Below are 21,931 nucleotides of genomic sequence, written 5' to 3' on the forward strand. Positions count from 1 at the left end.
TTCATCCCTCCCTCCCTCCCTGCTCTTCGTTGGTCAGGCAGTGCACTGGAGCTGCTTATTAAAAACGATGATTGACAGACATTTTGGTTTGATCTTACCGGAGACGTGAACTTCAAAACGCTGCATGCGTCAATCATCGTTTAACTTGTTAAACAGTTGCCCTGGCAACTCATTGTGTGTACTCACATAATGAAGCATTTAATAAAGCCAAGCCTTTTTCTTCTTTATTCTTATTTAAAAATAATTCCGTGGGACCATAACATGTTAAAACTTATCATAATTATTACATTCACGTGCTTAAAGCTATTTATTAATATATATATATATATATATATATATATATATATATATATATATATATATATATATATATATATATATATACCCTAGTATATATACTGTATATGTATTTATGTTTTTTTTTTTTTTTTAAATTATACTTTGGGGAAAAAAGTAAAAAAAAAAACCATGTCTTATATTGTATGTATCTCTTTCAAATCCTAAATCTGAATAAATACATTGAACACACACGCACACAAAAAAATTGTGTTCAAAGTATGTTGAAAAAAAAAAAAAATTAGGGGGGAGGGGCGCTACTTCGCTGTTTTTCACTTATTGCGGCGGGTTTTGGTCCCCATTAACCCCAAAAAACGAGGGTTCACTGTAGTATTTGTTCATTCTATATCTTTTTGTGTTTTCGATGTGTTGTGACCCGGAGTTTGTTGATACACTGATATCAGTTAGCTGTTCGAAAACCGCGTCTTCATCTTCATTCTTTAAAATGCACATACACATCCGCCATCCTTAACAAAAATATTAAGTAACAATAAATGTAAAACGTTCGCTATCGTGTTGCTCGACTGACCCATCAGTGGTATCACCCTGTAGAAACTGACTGACGTTCCTGAGAAAAAAAAGTCAACACCTTCCGAGTCAGTACACATAAAAAATCATACAAACCAAAACAAATAGAATAAAAATACCATGATAACTCCATTCCCTCATATTCTATTATTAATTTTAAAACAAAATCAAAACAGTGAAAAAAGACCGCCCGGATAGGCATCACGTCTGCCTCACAGTTCTGAGCTTGAGGGTTCAATCCAGCCTTCCTGTTTGGAGTTTGCATGTCTCCCCATGCCAGCATGGGTTTTCACTTTTTAACTTTGGTTTCCTATCAAAAACATGCTTAGTAGGCTGATTGAACACTCCAAATTGTCCCTAGGTGTGAGTGTTCGCATGCTTGTTGGTTGTTCATCTCTTAGTGTCCTGTGATTAGCTGGCAACCAATTCAGACTGCGCCCTGCCTACTGCCCATAGTTGGCTGGGATAGGCTCCAGCACCCCCTGTGACCACCGTGAGGAGAGGATAAGCTGTTTGGAAGATGAATGAATAAACTGAACTTGAAATGATAAGTTGTGTAAACTGAGCGTCACTCCCGATGCCTATAAAAGTGCAGATGTTGAGTTCAAACTACTCAACAGAAGTCCTGTTTACTTAGAATGCTGAGCAGGCTGCATTAACTTATTTTTTTTGTGTGTTTTCCATCAAAACTTGAATATTCAAGATGTGAAATTGACTTGAAACTTTTTTTTTTTAAACAGTTTAGGGCGTTTAAGAAATTAACAATTTGCACAATTAAGTACTTTAAGAAACCGACTTTCATATTAAGCCTATTTATGCTAGCTGCTGTATGCTGTCTGACTTTATGGGGGTTGGAAATGATTGGAATGACTCTTTTTGTATATCTTTTGGCACAGTGATAGTTTTCAGATTCAGGGTTAAATCTCGGTTCATGCTCTGCCTGAGCTCGACTGTTTTTTTTCTCCTTCTTCCTCCCACATTCGCCCAATAAAATGCACGTTATGTTCAATAATGACTTAATTGCCTGTGGGTGTAAACGTGAATATGAATGTGAATGCCTGTTTTTTACATATGCCCTGCGGCTGAAAACTAGTACAGGGTTTATCTTGCCTCCGGTCCATTGTCAGCAGGGAAAGGCTCCATCCCACTCAGAACGGTTCATGGGTTTCAAAACAAACAAAATGGTATGTCTACACAACATAATCTTTCACATGTCAAAGCCTCCTGGATTTATATTACCGTCACGATACTTCTCCGTAAATAAAAACAATATGATTATTTGACATGCAATCATGTGGATCTTGATAATTAAATTAAAACTTTTTAAATGTGTTTATCATTAATAGACGTCCAATCCATTTGAACTGGGAGTATTTGTTCATTCGCTGCAAAACCTCCCACTTAAAATGGATTGGATGTCTATCGCTGCCAACGATAGTCAATCAGATGTGGGCAGAGTAGCCAAATTTGACTCAAGTAAGTATAGCGTTACCTCAAAATAATATTGAGTAAAAGTAGTCATCCAAAAATTTACTCAAATACAAGTAAAAAGTAGTCGTTGAAAACAATACTCAAGTAATGAGTAACATTGTGAATAACTGCTTACAATGTCAGAATTTTTAAAAATAATTGTATTTTTTTGTCTCATCACAACTTTATCCATATGAACTGTTATTATTCTACTGTACTATAACATATTACATGAGCTTATTAGGGCGAAAAGATGACACAAAAGTTCAAACTCAGAGCAGAACACTATGAATGAAACATCACCTGTACAAAGAGCATAGGTGCCCTCGAGTGGAGAAAAAACATTGTTACCTCTGATTGGTAGAATGGAGTCATGTGGTTATGGTCCCAATGCCTCATTGGTGAAACTGACACGGCCACTGTCGGCATCGCTGTCAAAATGCCAATGTCAAAACTGTAGTGTAGCCCAAAGTAGCGGAGTAAGAGTTGTGTTTCTTCTTCACAAATCTACTCAAGTAAAAGTAAAATGTATTGCGTACTAAAACTATTTTAAGAAGTACATTTTTCTCAAAAAGTTACTCAAGTAAATGTAACGGAGTAAATGTAACACGTTATTACCCACCTCTGCAGCCTCCATTACCATTACAATCAAGAGTACTGCAAAATCAAATTTAGCCTATAAAAAAAAGAATCAATACTTTTGCAATCAAATATCGTATCCGGATGAAATATTTCAGTATCGATGCTACTGACAAACCTTATTTATAGTACACAGTGAAGAAAATAAGTATTTGAACACCCTGCTAATTTGCATGTTCTCCCACTTAGAAATCATGGAGGGGTCTGAAATTTTCATCGTAGGTGCATGTCCACTGTGAGAGAGAGATAATCCAGAAATTCAGAAACCACAAGGTATGATTTTTTTTAAACGATTTATTTGTGTGATACGGCTGCAAATAAACATTTGAACACCTAAGAAATCTAATGTTTAATATTTTGTTCAGTAGCCTTTGTTTGCAACTACAGAGGTCAAACCTTTCCTGTAATTTATCACTAGGTTTGCACACACTGCAGGAAGTATCTTGGCCCACTCCTCCACACAGATCTTCTCAAGATCAGTTAGGCTTCTGGACTGTTGCTAAGAAACATGGAGTTTGAGCTCCCTCCAAAAGTTTTCTATTAGGTTTAGGTCTGGAGACTGGCCAGACCATGCTAGAACCTTGATATGCTTCTTACGGCGCCATTTCTTGGTTTTCCTGGCTGTGTGCTTCAGGTGATTGCCATGTTGGAAGACCCAGCCACGACCCATCTTCAATGCTCTGACTGAGGGAAGGAGGTTGTTCCCCAAAATCTCACAATACAGGGCCCCAGTTATCCTCTCTTTAAAGCAGTGCACTGACCCATGTGCAGAAAAACACCCCCAAACATAATGCTACCAGCCCCATGCTTCACAGTAGGGATGGTGTTATTGAGATAATACTCATCATTCTTCTTCCTCCAAGCACCATTAGTGGAATTACGACCAAAAAGGTATTTTTCTCTCATCTGACAACAAAACTTGCTCCCATGACTCCTCTGCATTATCTAAATGGTCATAGGCCAACTTAAGACGGGTCTTGACATGTGCTGGTGTAAGCAGGGCAACCTTCCATGCCATGCATGTTTTCAAATTATGACGTCTTACTGTATTACCAACAGTAACCTTGGAAACCCAACCCAACTTTTTTCAGGTCATTGACCAACTCCTATCGTGTAGTTCTGGGCTGATTCTTCACCATTTTTAGCATGATTGAGACTCCACAAGGTGATATCTTACATGGGGCTCCACTCTGATAGAGACTGACCGCATGTTTAGCTTCTTCCATTTTCTAAAGATTGCTCCAACAGTGGACCTTTTTTCACCAAGCTGTTTGGTAATGGCTGCATATCCCTTTACAGCCTTGTAGAGGTGTACAATTCTTCTCTGGTGTCTTTGGACAGCTCTTTTTTTTTGGCCAAGTTTGAGTCTTACTGTTTGTATGGGTTGGACAGGTGTCTTTATGCAGCTACCGACCTTAAACAAGTGCATCGGATTGAGGATAATACATGGAGTGGAGGTGGGCTTTTAATAGGCGGACTACCCTTACAGAGTCACAATTCTAGCTGATGACAGGTTTTCAAATACTTATTTGCAGCTTTATCACACAAATAAATTGTTGAAAAAATCATGCATTGTGATTTCTGGAATTTTCTTTTTAGATTCTCTCTCACAGTGGACATGCACCTTCGATGAAAATGTCAGATTCCTCCATGATTTCTAAGTGGGAAAACTTACAAAATAGCAGGGTGTTCTTTACTGTATGTTCCATAATATAAATCCAGTTGAATTAAGGCATGATTTCTATTAGTCTACTCATTTGAATCATGTGGTAATCCCTAATCCTGAAAATCACTGGATCATCTTGTTGTCATTCTAGTCCAGCATATTCCTCTAACTGTCGAGTTGCGCCAGTCGAGTGGGCTGACTGAGTGAGCTGTTATGTTGTGAGGTGTTAACTAAAACACCATCGCACATCCGCTCTCAGCACGTTGCTGTTGTCCGTCGCTCAAGGCCAAAACAGCACAGCGGACAATAAGTCCGCATCGATCTTGGAACAGCGGTTGTCATGGCCTGTTTTTCATCACACTGCGGCAACAGTACGCACGCTCACACAGTCCTAACGACCGGCAAGTGCACACAATCTGGAATGTGAGCGTATGGACGCAGATGGTGGAAAGCTCTCAAGAGACCGAGATCCTCCATTGGTGGATGTCGTGCCCCGAAAGGTGAACAGAATGTTAATGTGGAAAGATGAAAAGCACACTAACCTCGGAACATTTCAGTGACCTGGTCAATGAAAACCATCCAGCATATTTCGGGGACCTTCGCCTACGCAGTCGTCAGAGAGAACGCGTGACAGCTCGCTGTCGCCTCTGCGTTTACACAGTCCTACGCCAACATTTTACTCCGACGTTCCAGTGAAATTGCTCTTGTGGCCTCTCTGTGTCAAAGGTCTAATTAGTCGCTCATGGTTTAAAGAGTATAATTGTTTCTATGTGTGCACAAGCGGGTGCGTGTATGCATGGGCAGGCAGTGCCGTGATGATCAGTGATGCTGGAAGCTATTAGCAAACACAAGCAGAGTGAAATGGAGCATTTCCCTGGTGAGATCACTCTCAGATGTGTCCAAATGGGCCTTAGTATCACGGGACCCCCAATAAGATTGTAATAGGTAACAATGCCCATTTTGGAGTAGATAATTCAATTTAGAGTATTGATACTGAAATGTTGTATATGATATGATACGATATTATATTTCATTCTAAGTCATTAATACTCAGTTATTTGTTTTCGTTTAGGTTTTAAAATTTGATTTAGCTGTACTCTTGACAGTGGATATTTTTGCATTTTCCATGTTAAGTCATTGTCTGTCATTGATGGCTCTAGACGTCTAATCGGGGGCTGGCACCGAATGAACGAATGTTCAATTGCTGGCATCCGCTCCTTTTAAGTGGAGTGGATGTCTGCTAGTGCTAAACACATCTAAAGGGCCACATGATTGGACATCTATCATCATCAATAGCACTGAAAGTGTTCATAAAAAATATTGCATTTCGTTTGTTTTTATTTTATTTTATTTTTTTTATTTATTTACGTAGTATCAAAAATGGTATTGAGTATTTTTTTGAGTACTGATACTGTTAAGCCCCTTTCAGACTTATATTAACTTCCCGTGTAAGGTGACGCTGGATTTACCCATGTCGTTACTTTCAGACATGGAGGGATATCACAGGAATAACCTGGTTTAGACACTTTTAGACTTGTCCTGTGTTGGCGACTCGACGCTCTCTGTGCTGGGATGGCGGGGGACGGGATTTTTTAATCGGCAGCAAAATAAACCATACATTTCCAAAGAGCTTTCCGAAGTCTCTTCCTTGGCTCAATGATCCAGTAGCACTTTAATTTCATTATGTTTCCAGTTTAATTTTGCTATTTTCAGTTTGCCATGTTGATAATCGGGATGTTTGTTTACCGCTTTTCGTCTTACTGTGGAGAAAGAGGAAATGATGATCGACCCGCCATGATATTTACGCATCAGCCTTTGCGCTGTGACCCGGGAAACCAACGCCCGTACTAGGACACATCCTGGTAAATGTCCGCGGAAGCATGTGCATTAATCCTATCGCAGGACATGCGATTATTTATTTATTTATTTATTTATTTATTTCGTTTTTATGTAAACTTTTGTTTTTCTTCATAAAAGCAGCAACTGTGCAGAGACATGGCTTCCTGGATCCCTTTTATATACACCAATCTTCATCATTCACAGATAAACCCCCTTAGCCTGGATTAAACTAGGGGTGTGACAAAATATCGAAATGGCGATATATTGTGATACTTTGTATCCCAAAAGGTTATCAATATGCTCCTGCAACAATGGAGATATCATTTTAAAAAAGTGTCAATGTCTAAATAATAAAAAAAAAAAAAAAAAAAAAAAAAAAAAAAAAAAAAAAAAGGAACCAACAAATTGCTACCATCTTCCATCTTCCACCATAATAGTGTCAGTAACAGTAACAGTTACAGTGCCTTGCAAAAGTATTTGGCCCCCTTGAATCTTGCAACCTTTCGCCACATTTCAGGCTTCAAACATGAAGATATGAAATTTAATTTTTATGTCAAGAATCAACAACAAGTGGGACACAATCGTGAAGTGGAACAACATTTATTGGATAATTTAAACTTTTTTAACAAATAAAAAACTGAAAAGTGGGGCGTGCAATATTATTCGGCCCCTTTACTTTCAGTGCAGCAAACTCACTCCATGTTGTCCTAAATGACCGATGATGATAAATAGAATCCACCTGTGTGTAATCAAGTCTCCGTATAAATGCACCTGCTCTGTGATAGTCTCAGGGTTCTGTTTAAAGTGCAGAGAGAATTATGAAAACCAAGGAACACACCAGGCAGGTCCGAGATACTGTTGTGGAGAAGTTTAAAGCCGGATTTGGTTACAAAAAGATTTCCCAAGCTTTAAACATCTCAAGGAGCACTGTGCAAGCCATCATATTGAAACGGAAGGAGCATCAGACCACTGCAAATCTACCAAGACCCGGCCGTCCTTCCAAACTTTCTTCTCAAACAAGGAGAAAACTGATCAGAGATGCAGCCAAGAGGCCCATGATCACCTGGATGAACTGCAGAGATCTACAGCTGAGGTGGGAGAGTCTGTCCATAGGACAACAATCAGTCGTACACTGCACAAATCTGGCCTTTATGGAAGAGTGGCAAGAAGAAAGCCATTTCTCAAAGATATCCATAAAAAGTCTCGTTTAAAGTTTGCCACAAGCCACCTGGGAGACACACCAAACATGTGGAAGAAGGTGCTCTGGTCAAATGAAACCAAAATTGAACTTTCTGGCCACAATGCAAAACGATATGTTTGGCGTAAAAGCAACACAGCTCGTCACCCTTAACACACCATCCCCACTGTCAAACATGGTGGTGGCAGCATCATGGTTTGGGCCTGCTTTTCTTCAGCAGGGACAGGGAAGATGGTTAAAATTGACGGGAAGATGGATGCAGCCAAATACAGGAACATTCTGGAAGAAAACCTGTTGGTATCTGCACAAGACCTGAGACTGGGACGGAGATTTATCTTCCAACAGGACAATGATCCAAAACATAAAGCCAAATCTACAATGGAATGGTTCAAAAATAAACGTATCCAGGTGTTAGAATGGCCAAGTCAAAGTCCAGACCTGAATCCAATCGAGAATCTGTGGAAAGAGCTGAAGACTGCTGTTCACAAACACTCTCCATCCAACCTCACTGAGCTCGAGCTGTTTTGCAAGGAAGAATGGGCAAGACTGTCAGTCTCTCGATGTGCAAAACTGATAGAAACATACCCCAAGCGACTTGCAGCTGTAATTGGAGCAAAAGGTGGCGCTACAAAATATTAACGCAAGGGGGCCGAATAATATTGCACGCCCCACTTTTCAGTTTTTTATTTGTTAAAAAAGTTTAAATTATCCAATAAATTTTGTTCAACTTCACGATTGTGTCCCTCTTGTTGTTGATTCTTGACAAAAAATTCAAATTTTATATCTTTATGTTTGAAGCCTGAAATGTGGCGAAAGGTTGCAAGGTTCAAGGGGGCCGAATACTTTTGCAAGGCACTCTAACTCTAAGGCAGATTTTCAGGGCAATTATAGGTCACTTGCTGTCCATCTTAGGGCATTTCCAGGTCATTTCCTGTTGAATTTGAGTCACTGTCTATTCATTTGGGTGATTCCCAGGTCACTTCCTGTTCTGTAACACAAAATGAACTGGAAGTGACCCATAAAACACCACAGAATCAACAGGAAGTAACTTCAAATCAATAGGTAAATGACCTAAAATGGCCCAAAATTACCTCATTGCCTGGGATTGGCTGCTACTGATGGCTATAGACGTTCAATCCGTTTGAAGTAGGAGGGATGGCAACGAATGTCGTTCATTCGCTGCCACCCTCCCAGTTCAAATGGATTGGACGTCTACTAGTGATAAACTCATTCCAATTCACAGCAGAAGCTTGTTTTTCTGTTTATTAGTTGTTTTTAGAATATCCTAGAATGATTTACTGTACCAATATATCGATACTGGTTGTATCGCCGTATTGTCAGATAATCGTTATGGTGAGCTTTGTATCGCAAACCGTATCATATTGTGAGATACCAAGAGGTTCCCACTCCAAGATGAAACATTATCATATGAATACTAGGGATGTCCCAACTGCACTTGTTGTTTTTTGATTTGACGCTCACGCTGCCGAGAAAAGCCTCTCATTTCCACAATGAATGAGTTGCCACAGCACACTTCAGACTGAGTTCCAAGCTTAACAATGATTAACACATTTGTGCCTTTGATCGTATCTCTACAAAGGCGTCTCTGGCCAGATCAAAGATACAAACCGGTCAATTATCGTTAACTTTAAGTACTAAACGCCAGCTGCACTGGTGACCAAGAAAAACAGTTTAGTCACACTGATTTTCAGGCGGGAGCGTGAGAGGCTGTACAAGCATGAAGGAGAAAAACATATTTTTCAATTGAAACCCGATCTTTTTCATCTGATTCTAATACTCTGAAAATTGGCGCGATCAGCCTGATTTCCGATCATGCGATCGGATCCGGACATCTCTAATACATTCAATGTGGATATAGTGAATCAACCAGTCTTCCCAAACAGAGCTATTCAAGTCTGGTTAAAATTATTCTTGTTTTAATATCGCAAACCCCCCCAAAAAATCGCAATGTCAGTTTTTTTCCAATATCGTTCGGCCCTAGCGTAATCTCCTTCTCAGTCGACCTGGGAAATCGCTTTAACACATAAGAGCTGCTGGTTTAAATCCCAGGATTTAAACGGTGTTCAGGTATGTGTGAAAGGGGGTTTACTAAGTTGAAAATGTTAGTATCATCGCAGTAGAAACAGTACGCAATTAGCACCGCATTTTGGTACCCAATTTCTGTGGTTTTGTAGAGGTCGGAAATGAAATCTTGAAAAGTACATAGTGCCTGGGTGCATTTTTTTGTTTGTACTAGCCGATACTGATGCCAACGTTTTAGTGCTGTATCGCGGTTCTTTCCGATACTCATATCAATATTGGTACAAGACTAGTTTTTGATTAGTTTGCGGATCTGCTTCTGCCTTGGTTGTGCATTTCGCACTTGATGGGCAGAAAGACACTCATAATTAGTCAATAAGTGTGAATGCAAGTTTTATGTTTGTTCTTAGTTGACCTAGTTTTCCCCCCTATCATTTAGTACATGAACCCACTTACTGCATCTACACTGCTGGAAAAAAAGTATTGGCACCCCTGCAGTTCTGTCAGATATTGCTCAATTTCTCCCAGAAAATGATTGCAATTACAAATGCTTCGGTAGTAATACATTCATTTATTTTGCTTGCAATGAAAAAACACAAAAGAGAATGAAAAAAAAATCATTGTCATTTTACACAAAACTCCAAAAATGGGCCGGACAAAAGTATCGGCACCCTCAGCCTAATGCTTAGTAGCACACCTTTAGACAAACTAACTGCGAAAAACCTCTTCCGGTATCCATCAATGAGTTTCAATTCAGTTTTTTGCTGGAATTTTAGGGCATTCTTTTTTGGCCAACTGCTCCAGGTCTCTGAGATTTGAAGGGTGCTTTCTCCAAACTGTGTTCTATGGGATTCAAGTCTGGACTCATTGCTGGCCATTTAGAAGTCTCCAGTACTTTCTCTCAAACTATTATCTAGTGCTTTTTGAAGTGTATTTTGGGTCATTGTCCTGCTGGAAGACCCATGACCTCTGAGGGAGACCCAGCTTTCTCACACTGGGCCCTACATTATGCTGCAAAATTTGTTGGTAGTCTTCAGACTTCATAATGCCATGCACACGGTCAAGTCCAGTGCCAGAGGTAGCAAAGCAACCCCAAAACATCAAGGAACATCTGTCATGTTTGACTGTGGGGACCGTTTTCCTTTCATTGAAGCCCTTGTTTTTTTCACTGTAAACTCTATGCTGATGCCTTTTCCCAAAAAGCTCTGCTCTTGTCTCATCTGACCAGAGAACATTCTTCGAAAACGTTTTTGGCTTTCTCAGGTAAGTTTTGGCAAACTCCAACCTGGCTTTTTTATGTCTCTGGGTCAGAAGTGGGATCTTCCTGGGTATCTTACCATAGGGTCCCTTTTCATTCAGACGCTGACGGATAGTACGGGTTGACACTGTTGTACCCTCGGACTGCAGGAGAGCTTGAACTTGTTTGGATGATAGTCGAGGTTCGTTATCCACCATCCGAACAATCTTTCGTTGAAATCTCTCGTAGATGGCACTGCGGTCAGTAGACACAGGAACATTTAAGTCTTTGGAGATGGAATTGTAGCCTTGAGATTGACCATGCTTTCACACAATTTTGCTTCGCAAGTCCTCAGACAGTTCTTTGGTCTTCTTTCTTTTCTCCATGCTCAATGTGGTACACACAAGGACACAGGATTGAGTTTGAGTCAACTTTAATCCATTTTAACTGGCTGCGAGTGTGATTTAGTTATTGCCACCACCTGTAATGTGTCACAGGTAAGTAACAGGTGCTGTTAATTACACACATTTGAGAAGCATCACATGATTTTTCAAAGGGTGCCAATACTTTTATTCTGCCCAGTTTTGGAGTTTTGTGTAAAATGACAATGATTTATTTATTTATTTTTCATTCGAGCAAAATAAATGAAGATATTACTCCCTAAGCATTTGTAATTGCAATCATTTTCTGGGAGAAATTGAGCATTATCTGACAGAATTGCAGGTGTGCCAATACTTTTGGCCAGCAGTCTATATTCAGACCTTTGTGAACACTAGTTTTTTCCCCCCATATTAACATTTGCTGTACTTTTTTAATGGCAGCACTCCAGAGTAATTGATTGAAGACTCAAAATGATTGCTTTGTTTTCCCAGTCCAGAGTGTAGCTCAGGGTGCGGCTCTCATGAGGAAAAGTGGTATAGAAAATTGATGGATGGATCATTAACAGACCGCTATTACATTCCCTAAAGGGTTTGGATCGTGCGCTATAGTTAAAAAATCGCTGCTCTAAACTGATGCAACCCGAATGATCATGTCTCATGGTAATATGACGGGGAAAAATAGAGCGTAAAATGTAGATGTCAAAATGATTAAATTGAATGATTGTAATGAAAGTTAATTAGCCTATCCGCCATCCTGCGCCTGCATAGTGTTTTTCTTCCACTCTCCGTGATTAGCGCAGTCCTAACGACAGCATGCGTGTTAGCAGTGGAAATGATTATCGCGATGAAGACATGAATGGACGCTGTCCCCCAAACTACCCCCAAAATGGCACTTTGACAGCAGGGTTACGTCATGGTGCCTGGAGTAAGCACGCGGGGCCATTGAAAGATGAACGCTGTGTGATTCTTGGGTGCGGGCCCGACTCAAAAGTTATCTTTGGGAGGCGTAATGCTTCGAGAAAGTGCATTTGATACCCTCCCACATTTTGCGGAAGAAGCCAGGCAGCAAGCACAGATGTGTTCTGGTGGGGTTTCGTGTGTCTGCACCAGAACTTGGGTGACTTTGTGGGAAGATGAGCTAAGACAGAGGGGAAGGGAGGAATGCTGCGGTTAGCCAGGCGCACGTCGTGGCGAAGGAAATGTGACACGTCGGTCCGCTGGCGCACTCAAACACACACAAGCCGCGGAGCTGTGAAACCGCAGTGCAATGACCCCCAGCTGTACGCATGTACGACGCTGTTATCGCAGGGGCGAAACAAAAGACTCCACATGCCGCTCCGGGGGCCCTTTCTTCATCTGCCAGCGTGTTCATCCAATCCCTTTTTATGAGTTGCAATTAGATGAAATGCTGTGAAGTCAAAACAGGGTCTTGATCACGCTGCCCACCAACAAGCACTGCGGTAGCCTCGAGCGTGCCTTGGACGCCAGAGGTCCAATATAACGTTCGAAAGGGCTCGACAGCTTATTGACGACGCGGCCTGATCTCTATCTCATTATTGCCGAAGCCAGCGCTCCCATCTTTGACTTAATGGTGGCAATTCAGTATTGGATGAGCATGAGGCTGACCTTCTGCACTTAATAAAGCTCACATTTACTGTGCGGAGGCTTTGAAAGTCTTAATGCAAAGTGCAGTGATGCAAGAGAACGTCAATATCAGTGGCTAATAAACACACCACTGAAATATCTCAATTGTCAGAATCGAGAGATAATACAATGTATTAGCTAGTCAGCTCAGTTTGGTGCTACTTAAAGCTAATCTCTATCACTTTGGGTGAGAAGCAGTGTCTGCTCTGGAGCAAAGGTTAACGACTACTGTTAAACTTGGCGCTACTTAATGCTAATCTTGGTCATTTGCAGGGAAAAAGTAAAGCTGTAAAATAGCAAAATGTTTAAAAAACAAAAAACGGAAAAGGACAGCTTTGCTGAAAAACGGGGACCAGGCAATTCCAGCTGGTTTTGGTGAAAGACGGGATCTGCGGTGCAGAAAAAGTTTGCAACTACTGCTAAACTATCATGTTGGAATAGGGCAGTACTTCTCAAATGGAGGTGCGGGTTGGGGGTAGGGTTGCGGTGTAACAGAAAATAATTGAGAAGCACTGGGATAGGATGACCAAACGACCTTGTAGGATCCACCACGTAAAAAAAGCCCCTCAACCCGACGCTTTCCTCTTCCGCTGGACAGCGGCGAAGAAAAACTCTCACGCTGCTCTTTATGTGTTCATTCTTTAATCCAACAAAAAACTCCTCCACCGGGCGACATCCAAAAACGTAAACAAAAGAGCAAATGAGATCCGAAGCATAGAGAGTAAAGAGGGAGATTAATCCAGAGAGTTAGAGGTAAAGGTAAAAAAATTGTTTGGGCTCTTATGCTTCCTCCTTCCTGCCTACGCCAACTGACTCGCCCAAACAGCTCTCGCTGCGCATTTATATCGTACGATGTGACGTCACAAGCCCATCCCACGAAACCAAACAAACAAATAACTTGTTTTATAGAACCAAATTTAAATTATTCACAATTAACCTGAATAATTAACTAAACGTTATTTAGGCACTTACAGGCCTATATTGCCCGGACATGTCCACTTTAACATCCTGTCTGGGGCATCTGGCCGGGTTTTATAAATTCATGAAAATGTCCGGTTTTTATCATTTTTCACGGGACAAATTAGCGTGTGTTAAAATTGACTGAGGCTTTGCACAGAAAACTACGGTACTGTGCCGCCTGTGACGTGTTCCCACAGAGCCTGCCCAGTGGTTGGTTCCGCTGTGCTCAATAACAGAGAAAACAGACGTTGGAGCAGTGTTCCATCATCCCCCAAAGAACTAAAACAAACAAACAAACAAACAAAAAAAAAACTAGACTACAGTGACGGGTTTTGTTTTTTTTCAATTAGTATTGTTATGAGGCTTCGGTTTGGTTTACATTATTTCACTGGAAAAAGGAAAAAAAAATGTTAAAGCTGGATTTTCTGCAGAAAAGGTAGTATTTAGAACATTATTTCAGACTATTTATTTGTACAGTAAGTATTTAAAAGACAACTATAAATTTGTTCAACGATGATTCGCCAATACAGAAGAGGCATTTTTTAAAAATCAATATTTCATTCCAGTTTTTTTTTTTTCTCTCGTTATTATTGTTTTATTATTTTAGGAGTAATAAAGCCTGTTGTGTAACTTCTGAGAATTTGAATTTGTTTCATAAGTTATGTAGCTATTATTTTGTTATGAAACTGAATTTTCTGTAGAGAGAGAGGAAGGACATTTTAAATATATCAAAGTGATAAGGCATCTAAAATTTAAGTATCTCAAGGCCGGGCCGAGTTCCTCTTTATCAAAAAATCAAAATATGTTACGATCTTATTGTATTCTAATATCGAATCACTGCTTTCCCTTGAATTAAATCTGAAATGACACTGAATAAATACACCTACTAGCCTAGTTTGTCACAGTGCTTTAGATCTGGATGATGCTTTATTATTACTCCAGACTCCAGAGTTTCTAGTTTGCTGCAACAACCCATTTTCCTGTCTTCGGCACTGTCCCCTCGAATGAAATCCAAAACGACAAAAATAAACACAAAGGCTAGCATACCCTGATGCTCTTTCTTAGCTTTGGCTAATGCTGTATCATTATGCCCCTTCTCAGGCCTTCAGTCTCTTCCTAGATATAATGAGTCTGTACTGTGACCAAAAATACAGGAAACCCAAATTAATGTTTACCTTTCCGACTCGTGTTCAATGCAGCGTAGTTTTTGCACTTTCCAATATAACATTCTAAAGGTCATGACATCTTATTGACAATGCGGTCCAATCCCTAGCTCATTATCTCACAAGCCGGTGCTCGCATCTTCTTCTTAATAACGGCCAATGCAGTCTTGGATTAGAATGAGGACTCCTGCTTCTAATAAAGCAGACTTTTACTACACATAGCCTGAATGCAGTGATGCAAGTGAGCAGCTGTTAAAACACACCACTGAGCCAGTAAAATTTCAATGCGTCACTGGCTGTAGGTTCTACCAGGTACTCTCTACTCATCTCAGAATGGCTCTACGCCATTTCAGGGGTGTCAAACTCATCTTTTCCTGGGGGCAACATCGGAGTTACGACTTCTTTGAGGGATGCTATAGTTGCCAACTTGGGCTGCTGCAATTAATCGACCAAATAACTAATAGATTAGCAAATGAAACGACCACTATTTATATAGTCAAATTGTTTAGAGACCTTGTTCCCTTAGAAATTGTCCAAATGCTCTTTTTTTCAAGCGTCTTATGTCACTGACTGCTATTGCCGGTAATAGACATCTAATTCATTCTGACTGGGAAGTCCAGCAGCGATTATCCCATTTGACAAGAATTGGACCTCTATGACACATCAATTAGTGTTTTTATTAGATGGGGCTTTGCAAGGGAAAGGCCCAGATAGTAAAATTCCTTTTTTTAAAAAATGGCCTTTCTTCGGCGCGCCGCACAGCCCAAACCGTTTGACCGACCGTCACCGTTCAAATATCGAAATGACTGGAATTTTCATGTGATGCAGATCATTTTTTAGAATGACGCCCCCAAAATTTTCTGTTTGCCCGTAACTGTTTTTTTTTTTTTTTTTTTTTAATCAAAAATTTATCTAGTCCAATTTTTGACCAAATCGCATAATTTACACATACAAAATTCCAGGACGGTAATGGCCCTAAAAGTTGTATACACAATTCGGCAAAAAAAAAACATATGGCTCCCTCAAAACTCTCCAAAAACTGTCCCAATAATTTCTAATGGGCTGCTATTGACAGCCATGTACGTCCAAATTTTCCATTCATTTTCAATGGCAGAAAGACTTACTGTAGGTCTTTGTGATTTTGGACCATTTACCATGACAGCCCATTGACATCCAACTGGTGCCCAAGTAAGTCGATGCCATTGACAGCCATGCACGTCCATGCTATTGACGGCCATCCACGTCTAAATTTCCCATTCATTTTCAATGGCAGAAAAACATGTGTGGTTATGATTTTTGACCAACAACTTACCATTACAGCCCATTGACAGTCAACTCAACAACAAAGCCCCATCGTAATTTCTCCACAAATGGCAGTTTGTATTTACATATATTTTGAATCTTTAATCTATTGTTGTCAATTGGAGGCAATGGGTTGATAGCAAATATTCTCTTATATTATATACATAAAAAAAAATAAAAAAATAAATATATATATATATATATATATATATATATATATATATATTTTTTTTTTAAATTTCATTTAAAAAAAAAACAGAAAGAGGAAAACTTAACATTATTATTATTTTATTTTTATTTTTTTATTTTTATAGAAAAACAGTAAATATTCTCAAATTTCTGTAGTATCCCATGTGTCATTGAGGACTACAGAAGGTTTTCTGTTAGATTTTTCAATTTTCAATTCATTTACATTATTGTTACAAAATAAATAAGGGAAAAAATAAATATTCTTTGTTATTTTTTAATAAAAAAAAAAACCCAATAAAACAGTATTGTCTTTTTTTCTCATTATTTGAAAATATAAATATTTTATTATTTAAATTTCTTTTAAAAAATGATGAAACTGTCAAAATTTCTTTTTTTTTTTTTTTTGAGGATTTAATTGTAAATATTATTTGAATTCTGTAAAATGTTCTTTTTGAAAGAAACATGAAGTTGACACACATTATTTACTTTGTGGGCCACACAAAATGATGTTGTGGACTGGCTATGGCCCTCGGCCTTGGGTTTGACACCTGTGCTCTACTTAATAACTAAGATCAAATACTACACATCTTGATACATCAGTACTGTAATCCTTTTCATTTTCATTCATTTTCCATGCCGCTTTTCCTCACGAGGGTCGCGGAGGTGCTGGAGCCTATCCCAGATAAGTACGGGCAGTAGGCAGGGTACACCCTCAACTGGTTGCCAGCCAATCGCAGGGCACCAGGATATATACAACCATTCACTCACTCATACCTGCGGAGAATTTAGAGTGTTCAATCTGCCTAGCACACATGTTTTTGGGATGTGGGAGGGAACCGGAGTTCCCGGAGAAAACCCACGCACTATACGTACACATGTACACACGTACTATAATCCTCAACCTCTTATTTGCTCTCTTAGCCCTCAGATTGAGTCGCAACCGTGAACAACATGCAGGGAAGTAAATACAGGAAACCATCATTCTGCTCATTTGTCTGTTAATCGTTCAGACTGAAGTATTCAATACGGTGTCAGAATTGCAGTTTGCAGTGTAACGTTGGAAAGCTCTTGACAGCTTATTGACTAACTAGTCCAATCACTATCTCATTATCACTGCTCCCATCTTCTACTCCAGAGGCAGTAAATTCAGTATTGGGTGAGCATTAGTCTGATCTCCAGCACTTAATGAAGCTCACACACAGGAACTCTGCGGCTTCACCTCAGAGGCCGATTGCAAAGTGCAGTGACGCGAGTGAACTTTGTCGTTCCCGGCTACTAAAACACACCACGGCCGCCAAAAGTGTCACAACACGTCACAGTCAAGCGAAGATGCTATTGACCCACAGTGTGAATCCAACCAATTGCAGTGAGATCATGTCTTGTTCTCAAAAGTTCATGCTGAGTTTTATGAAGAGTGTTTTGCGCAAATGCATAAAACGCAACGTTAACTTGCGGACCGCTGTGCTCACCGGGCATGTCTTCCGCAGGAGTCCCACTGAAGCCGAGGAAAGAGCTGGTGTTTGCGGAGCTGCCCTCAGGTCAGCTGGAGATACGTTGGTCCTCCAAATTCAACATTTCTGTGGAACCTGTCCTCTACGTGGTGCAGCGGCGATGGAACTTTGGCATTCATCCCAGTGAAGATGACGCTACCGAGTGGGAGACCATTGCGCAGGTGGGTTACTTACATAGCCTAAACAGTAGTTTCTTGCAAATTCATGGTTTACTATTCAACCGACACGCCATCAAATACAAAAATAAGTCCTTGGCTGTCTATCCAGAAATATCCAACACAAACCATTCATCTTTTCACCACACCTTTCTTAACTAAAATGGATTGGACGTCTAGCGTCGTCATTGGCAGCCAAGAGTTCATGTTGACCCTGATGCATAAGCGGATTTTAAGTGGGGTCCAGGGGGTCCCAGGACCCCCGCCTCCCTGGTGGCCGAAAAGTGCCATTGCATGTAATTGACTTATATATATATATATATATATATATGTGTGTGTGTGTATGTTTTTAAAGCAATAAAATTGCAACAAAAATGAATGAAATCAACAACAAAAAAAACATTTTTATAACGAGTCGAAATTATTTTTCGAGCACTTTACAAAGTCATTTGCTTTGCATATCATTTCAGATAAATACATGAGAGAAAAAAAAATGTTTTAAATGATTTTTTTCTTTGATTGAAAATATTTTTTTTGATTGAAACAACTTTTTTGGGGATTGAGTGATTTAGACACAAATGTCCTAATCATAATATGGCCCAAACACAAAAAGGATTGCTTCAATCAAAGAAATCTTTTTCAATGAAAATTTAAGTGTTCAAATGCAAATTTTTCAATCTCAAATATTTTTTTCGTTTTTTTTCTATGATTGAAATGTTTGTTTTTTTGATTGAAGTGATTTTCCTTTTTGAAAATATATATTTTTTTGCAGCTACTTATTTTTTGATTGAATAATATAGAGAAATATGTCCTAGCCAAAATGTGGCCCAAACACAAATCAACATTACTTCAATCAAAAAGTTGCTTCAATCAAAAAAAACTTCACTTGAAAAATAATAAAAAATAAAAATGAGTCAAAGAAAAATAGCTTTCACAATTTTTTTTTAGTTTTTGAGTTTCAAATTTATTTTTGACACATTTTTTCTTTAAAAAAAAATTTTTTTTATTGAAGCGACTTTTTTGGGTTGAAAATATATATTTTGATTGAAGCAACTTTTTTTAAATTATTATTATTTTTTTGAAGCAACTGTTTTTTGATTGAATAATAAAAGACACAAATCTACCTCCATATGGCTCCGCCCAGGGGATACAATTTTTGACTAGCGTAACTACATTAGCACGATACCGGCGGGCGTACCAGATTCAATGGATGAAGATCTTGGCGAAAAGTATTGCTTAAGCAGCCTGATTTAGAATTCCCCTCAAGAATGATGGGAAACAAAGAAACGCTCATTATCAACGTATTATTTTAAATATTCTTGTAAGTTAATTTTATTGCTCACACTTCGTTTTGGGGTCATCAACATGTTGTGCCCCCTGCCCCAAAAGTCAAACTGCCCTGATGATGGTACTCAAAGAGGCCAACATTCTTTGAGGTGGTTTTTGCTGTGAAATGTTGGCGAACCACCGCAGAATACTGCAACTTAGTAAACCTGCAAAACATTTTTCCATTTTTACTTCCAGTCAGTGTAACAGTAAGGTGTCTTGATATTTTAGCTCTCGTGTACACTGCTCGAACGCTGCAGCTGTGAAAGTTCAGCGCTGCGCTGACAGACGCCTCAACACAGTTGCCCATTCCTCAAAGTCACGGCGTCTTTTGAAAGTTTCCGTGAGGAGAAACGCACAGATGACTGATGTGGCAGCAAACCCACACAGGGGCTGTGACCCGGCGCGAACCCTGACCCCTGCTGTTCTCCTTCTCCCCATCTGTCCCTCAGACTGCCGAGGAGCGGGTCCAACTGGCCGACATCAGAGCCAGCAGATGGTACCAGTTCAGAGTGGCGGCGGTCAATGTGCACGGGACCCGCGGTTTCACAGCGCCAAGCAAACACTTCCGCTCCACGAGAGGTACGTATGTACATGTGCGTGCTTTTGCATGTGTGTGGCCCGACACACTAAAGTGTCACTTCCTGCTTGACACCAAGAGATCTCCTTTTGTTGTGCTCCAGACCGCGCAGCAGGTGGACCTTTGGGGAACACAAACTATTGGAATATATAGATATTTTTTTAAAAGGGGACAACATTTCTAAGTATTGCAAATACAGTAGTACCTCTACATACGAATTGAATTCATTCCAGGACCAGTTTTGTTAGTCGAAATGGTCGTATGTCGAGCGTAGGCAAGTGCCGATTACCCGTTTCCAAGGTATACAGTGGTATGAAAACGTCAAGGTTTCAAAACGGCAAAAAAATTTCGTCATAGAGTCCCTAAGGCAGGGGTCTCCAATCCGGTCCTCAAGGTCCGCCGTGGGTCCTGGTTTTGGTTACAACCGATCAAGTACCGACAGTTTAACCAATGATGTTTCTGCTAAAACAAGCAGCACCTGACTACAATCAACTGATTAAAATTGTAAGACACCAGATTGGTGCATAGGTGTTGTCTTGTTTTGTTGGAATGAAATCCTGCGCCAACTGTGGCCCTATGTGGAATAGTTTGGAGACCACTGCCCTGAGGGATTAGCTATTTTTTATGTCCCAAAAATGCATGGAGAAATCCCTCACTTGCAGCTGTAAGGCTCAACCCTCCCCCCACTGGTTGTTGCTCAGTGTCAGTGAGTCAGCTGTGCTACACGACGGATGAGGAGGTGAAACTACTGAACTTTTTCCACCATCGAAGAAAAAAAAATGGTATGGGAATACTTCGGCTTCAGAGAAGTTTCAGACGGCCGCGGCTTAGAGGAGAGTGCCAACCGACATATAAAACATGTTTGCGGAGGGGTCTCCCAAGGGGCAATACCTTTAATATGATTTCGCATTTATGCAAAATTAAAGGTTATTAAACACTGTCGTGAACGTTTCCCACCAGCTCCAACAGTTAACTCCAGCGTGTTTAGTATGTCTAGCAGTGGTAAAACATGTGGTGTTTATTTTTGCTCTCTCTGGCAACTGTCTGTGTTGAGAAAGAGAGTGTGTGTATAATGTAAACATGATACAAGTCATACACATGTTCTTTTTATGGAAAATATTTATTTTTGTTCTGACGGTAAGAATGTTGAGCTGTGGCTGTGGGTTTAGGCTCACCTAAAGGACTGCATTTATTTTAATTGTATATAGAATATTCAGTATATACAATATATACAGTACAGTCAAAAGTTTACATACACTTGTGAAGAACATAATGTCATGGCTCTCTTGAGTTTCCAGTTATTTCTACAACTCAGATTTTTCTTTGATAGAGTGGTTGGAACAGATACTTCTTTGTCACAAAAAACATTCATAAGTTTGGTTCTTTTATGACTTTATTATGGGTGAACAGAAAAAAGTGATCATATCTGCTGGGTCAAAAATATACATACAGCAGCGCTAATACTTGGTAACATGTCCCTTGGCCATTTTCACTTCAATTAGGCGCTTTTGGTAGCCATCCACAAGCTTCTGGCAAGCTTCTGGTTGAATCTTTGACCACTCCTCTTGACAGAATTGGTGCAGTTCAGTTAAATTTGATGGCTTTCTGACATGGACTTGTTTCTTCAGGATTGTCCACAAGTTCTCAATGGGGTTTAAGTCAGGACTTTGGGAAGGCCATTCGAAAACCTTAATTCTAGCCTGATTTAGCCATTCCATTACCACTTTTGATGTGTGTTTGGGGTCATTGTCCTGTTGGAACACCCAAC

The 21,931-nt window shown here is 39.8% G+C and overlaps 1 protein-coding gene across 1 annotated transcript in view; it reads left to right on the forward strand.

Annotated features, from left to right (window-relative positions):
* The window catches only part of LOC130926795 (anosmin-1-like), a 163,446-nt gene that overhangs the window by 97,453 nt on the left and 44,062 nt on the right, over nt 1-21,931 (forward strand). The window contains exons 5-6 of the mRNA XM_057852030.1: nt 18,079-18,263; nt 20,036-20,165. Coding sequence (XP_057708013.1) covers nt 18,079-18,263; nt 20,036-20,165 — 315 coding nt within the window. The remainder of the gene's footprint in view (nt 1-18,078; nt 18,264-20,035; nt 20,166-21,931) is intronic.

This window comes from Corythoichthys intestinalis, chromosome 12 (assembly GCF_030265065.1).
Source record: "Corythoichthys intestinalis isolate RoL2023-P3 chromosome 12, ASM3026506v1, whole genome shotgun sequence".
NCBI lineage: Eukaryota > Metazoa > Chordata > Actinopteri > Syngnathiformes > Syngnathidae > Corythoichthys > Corythoichthys intestinalis.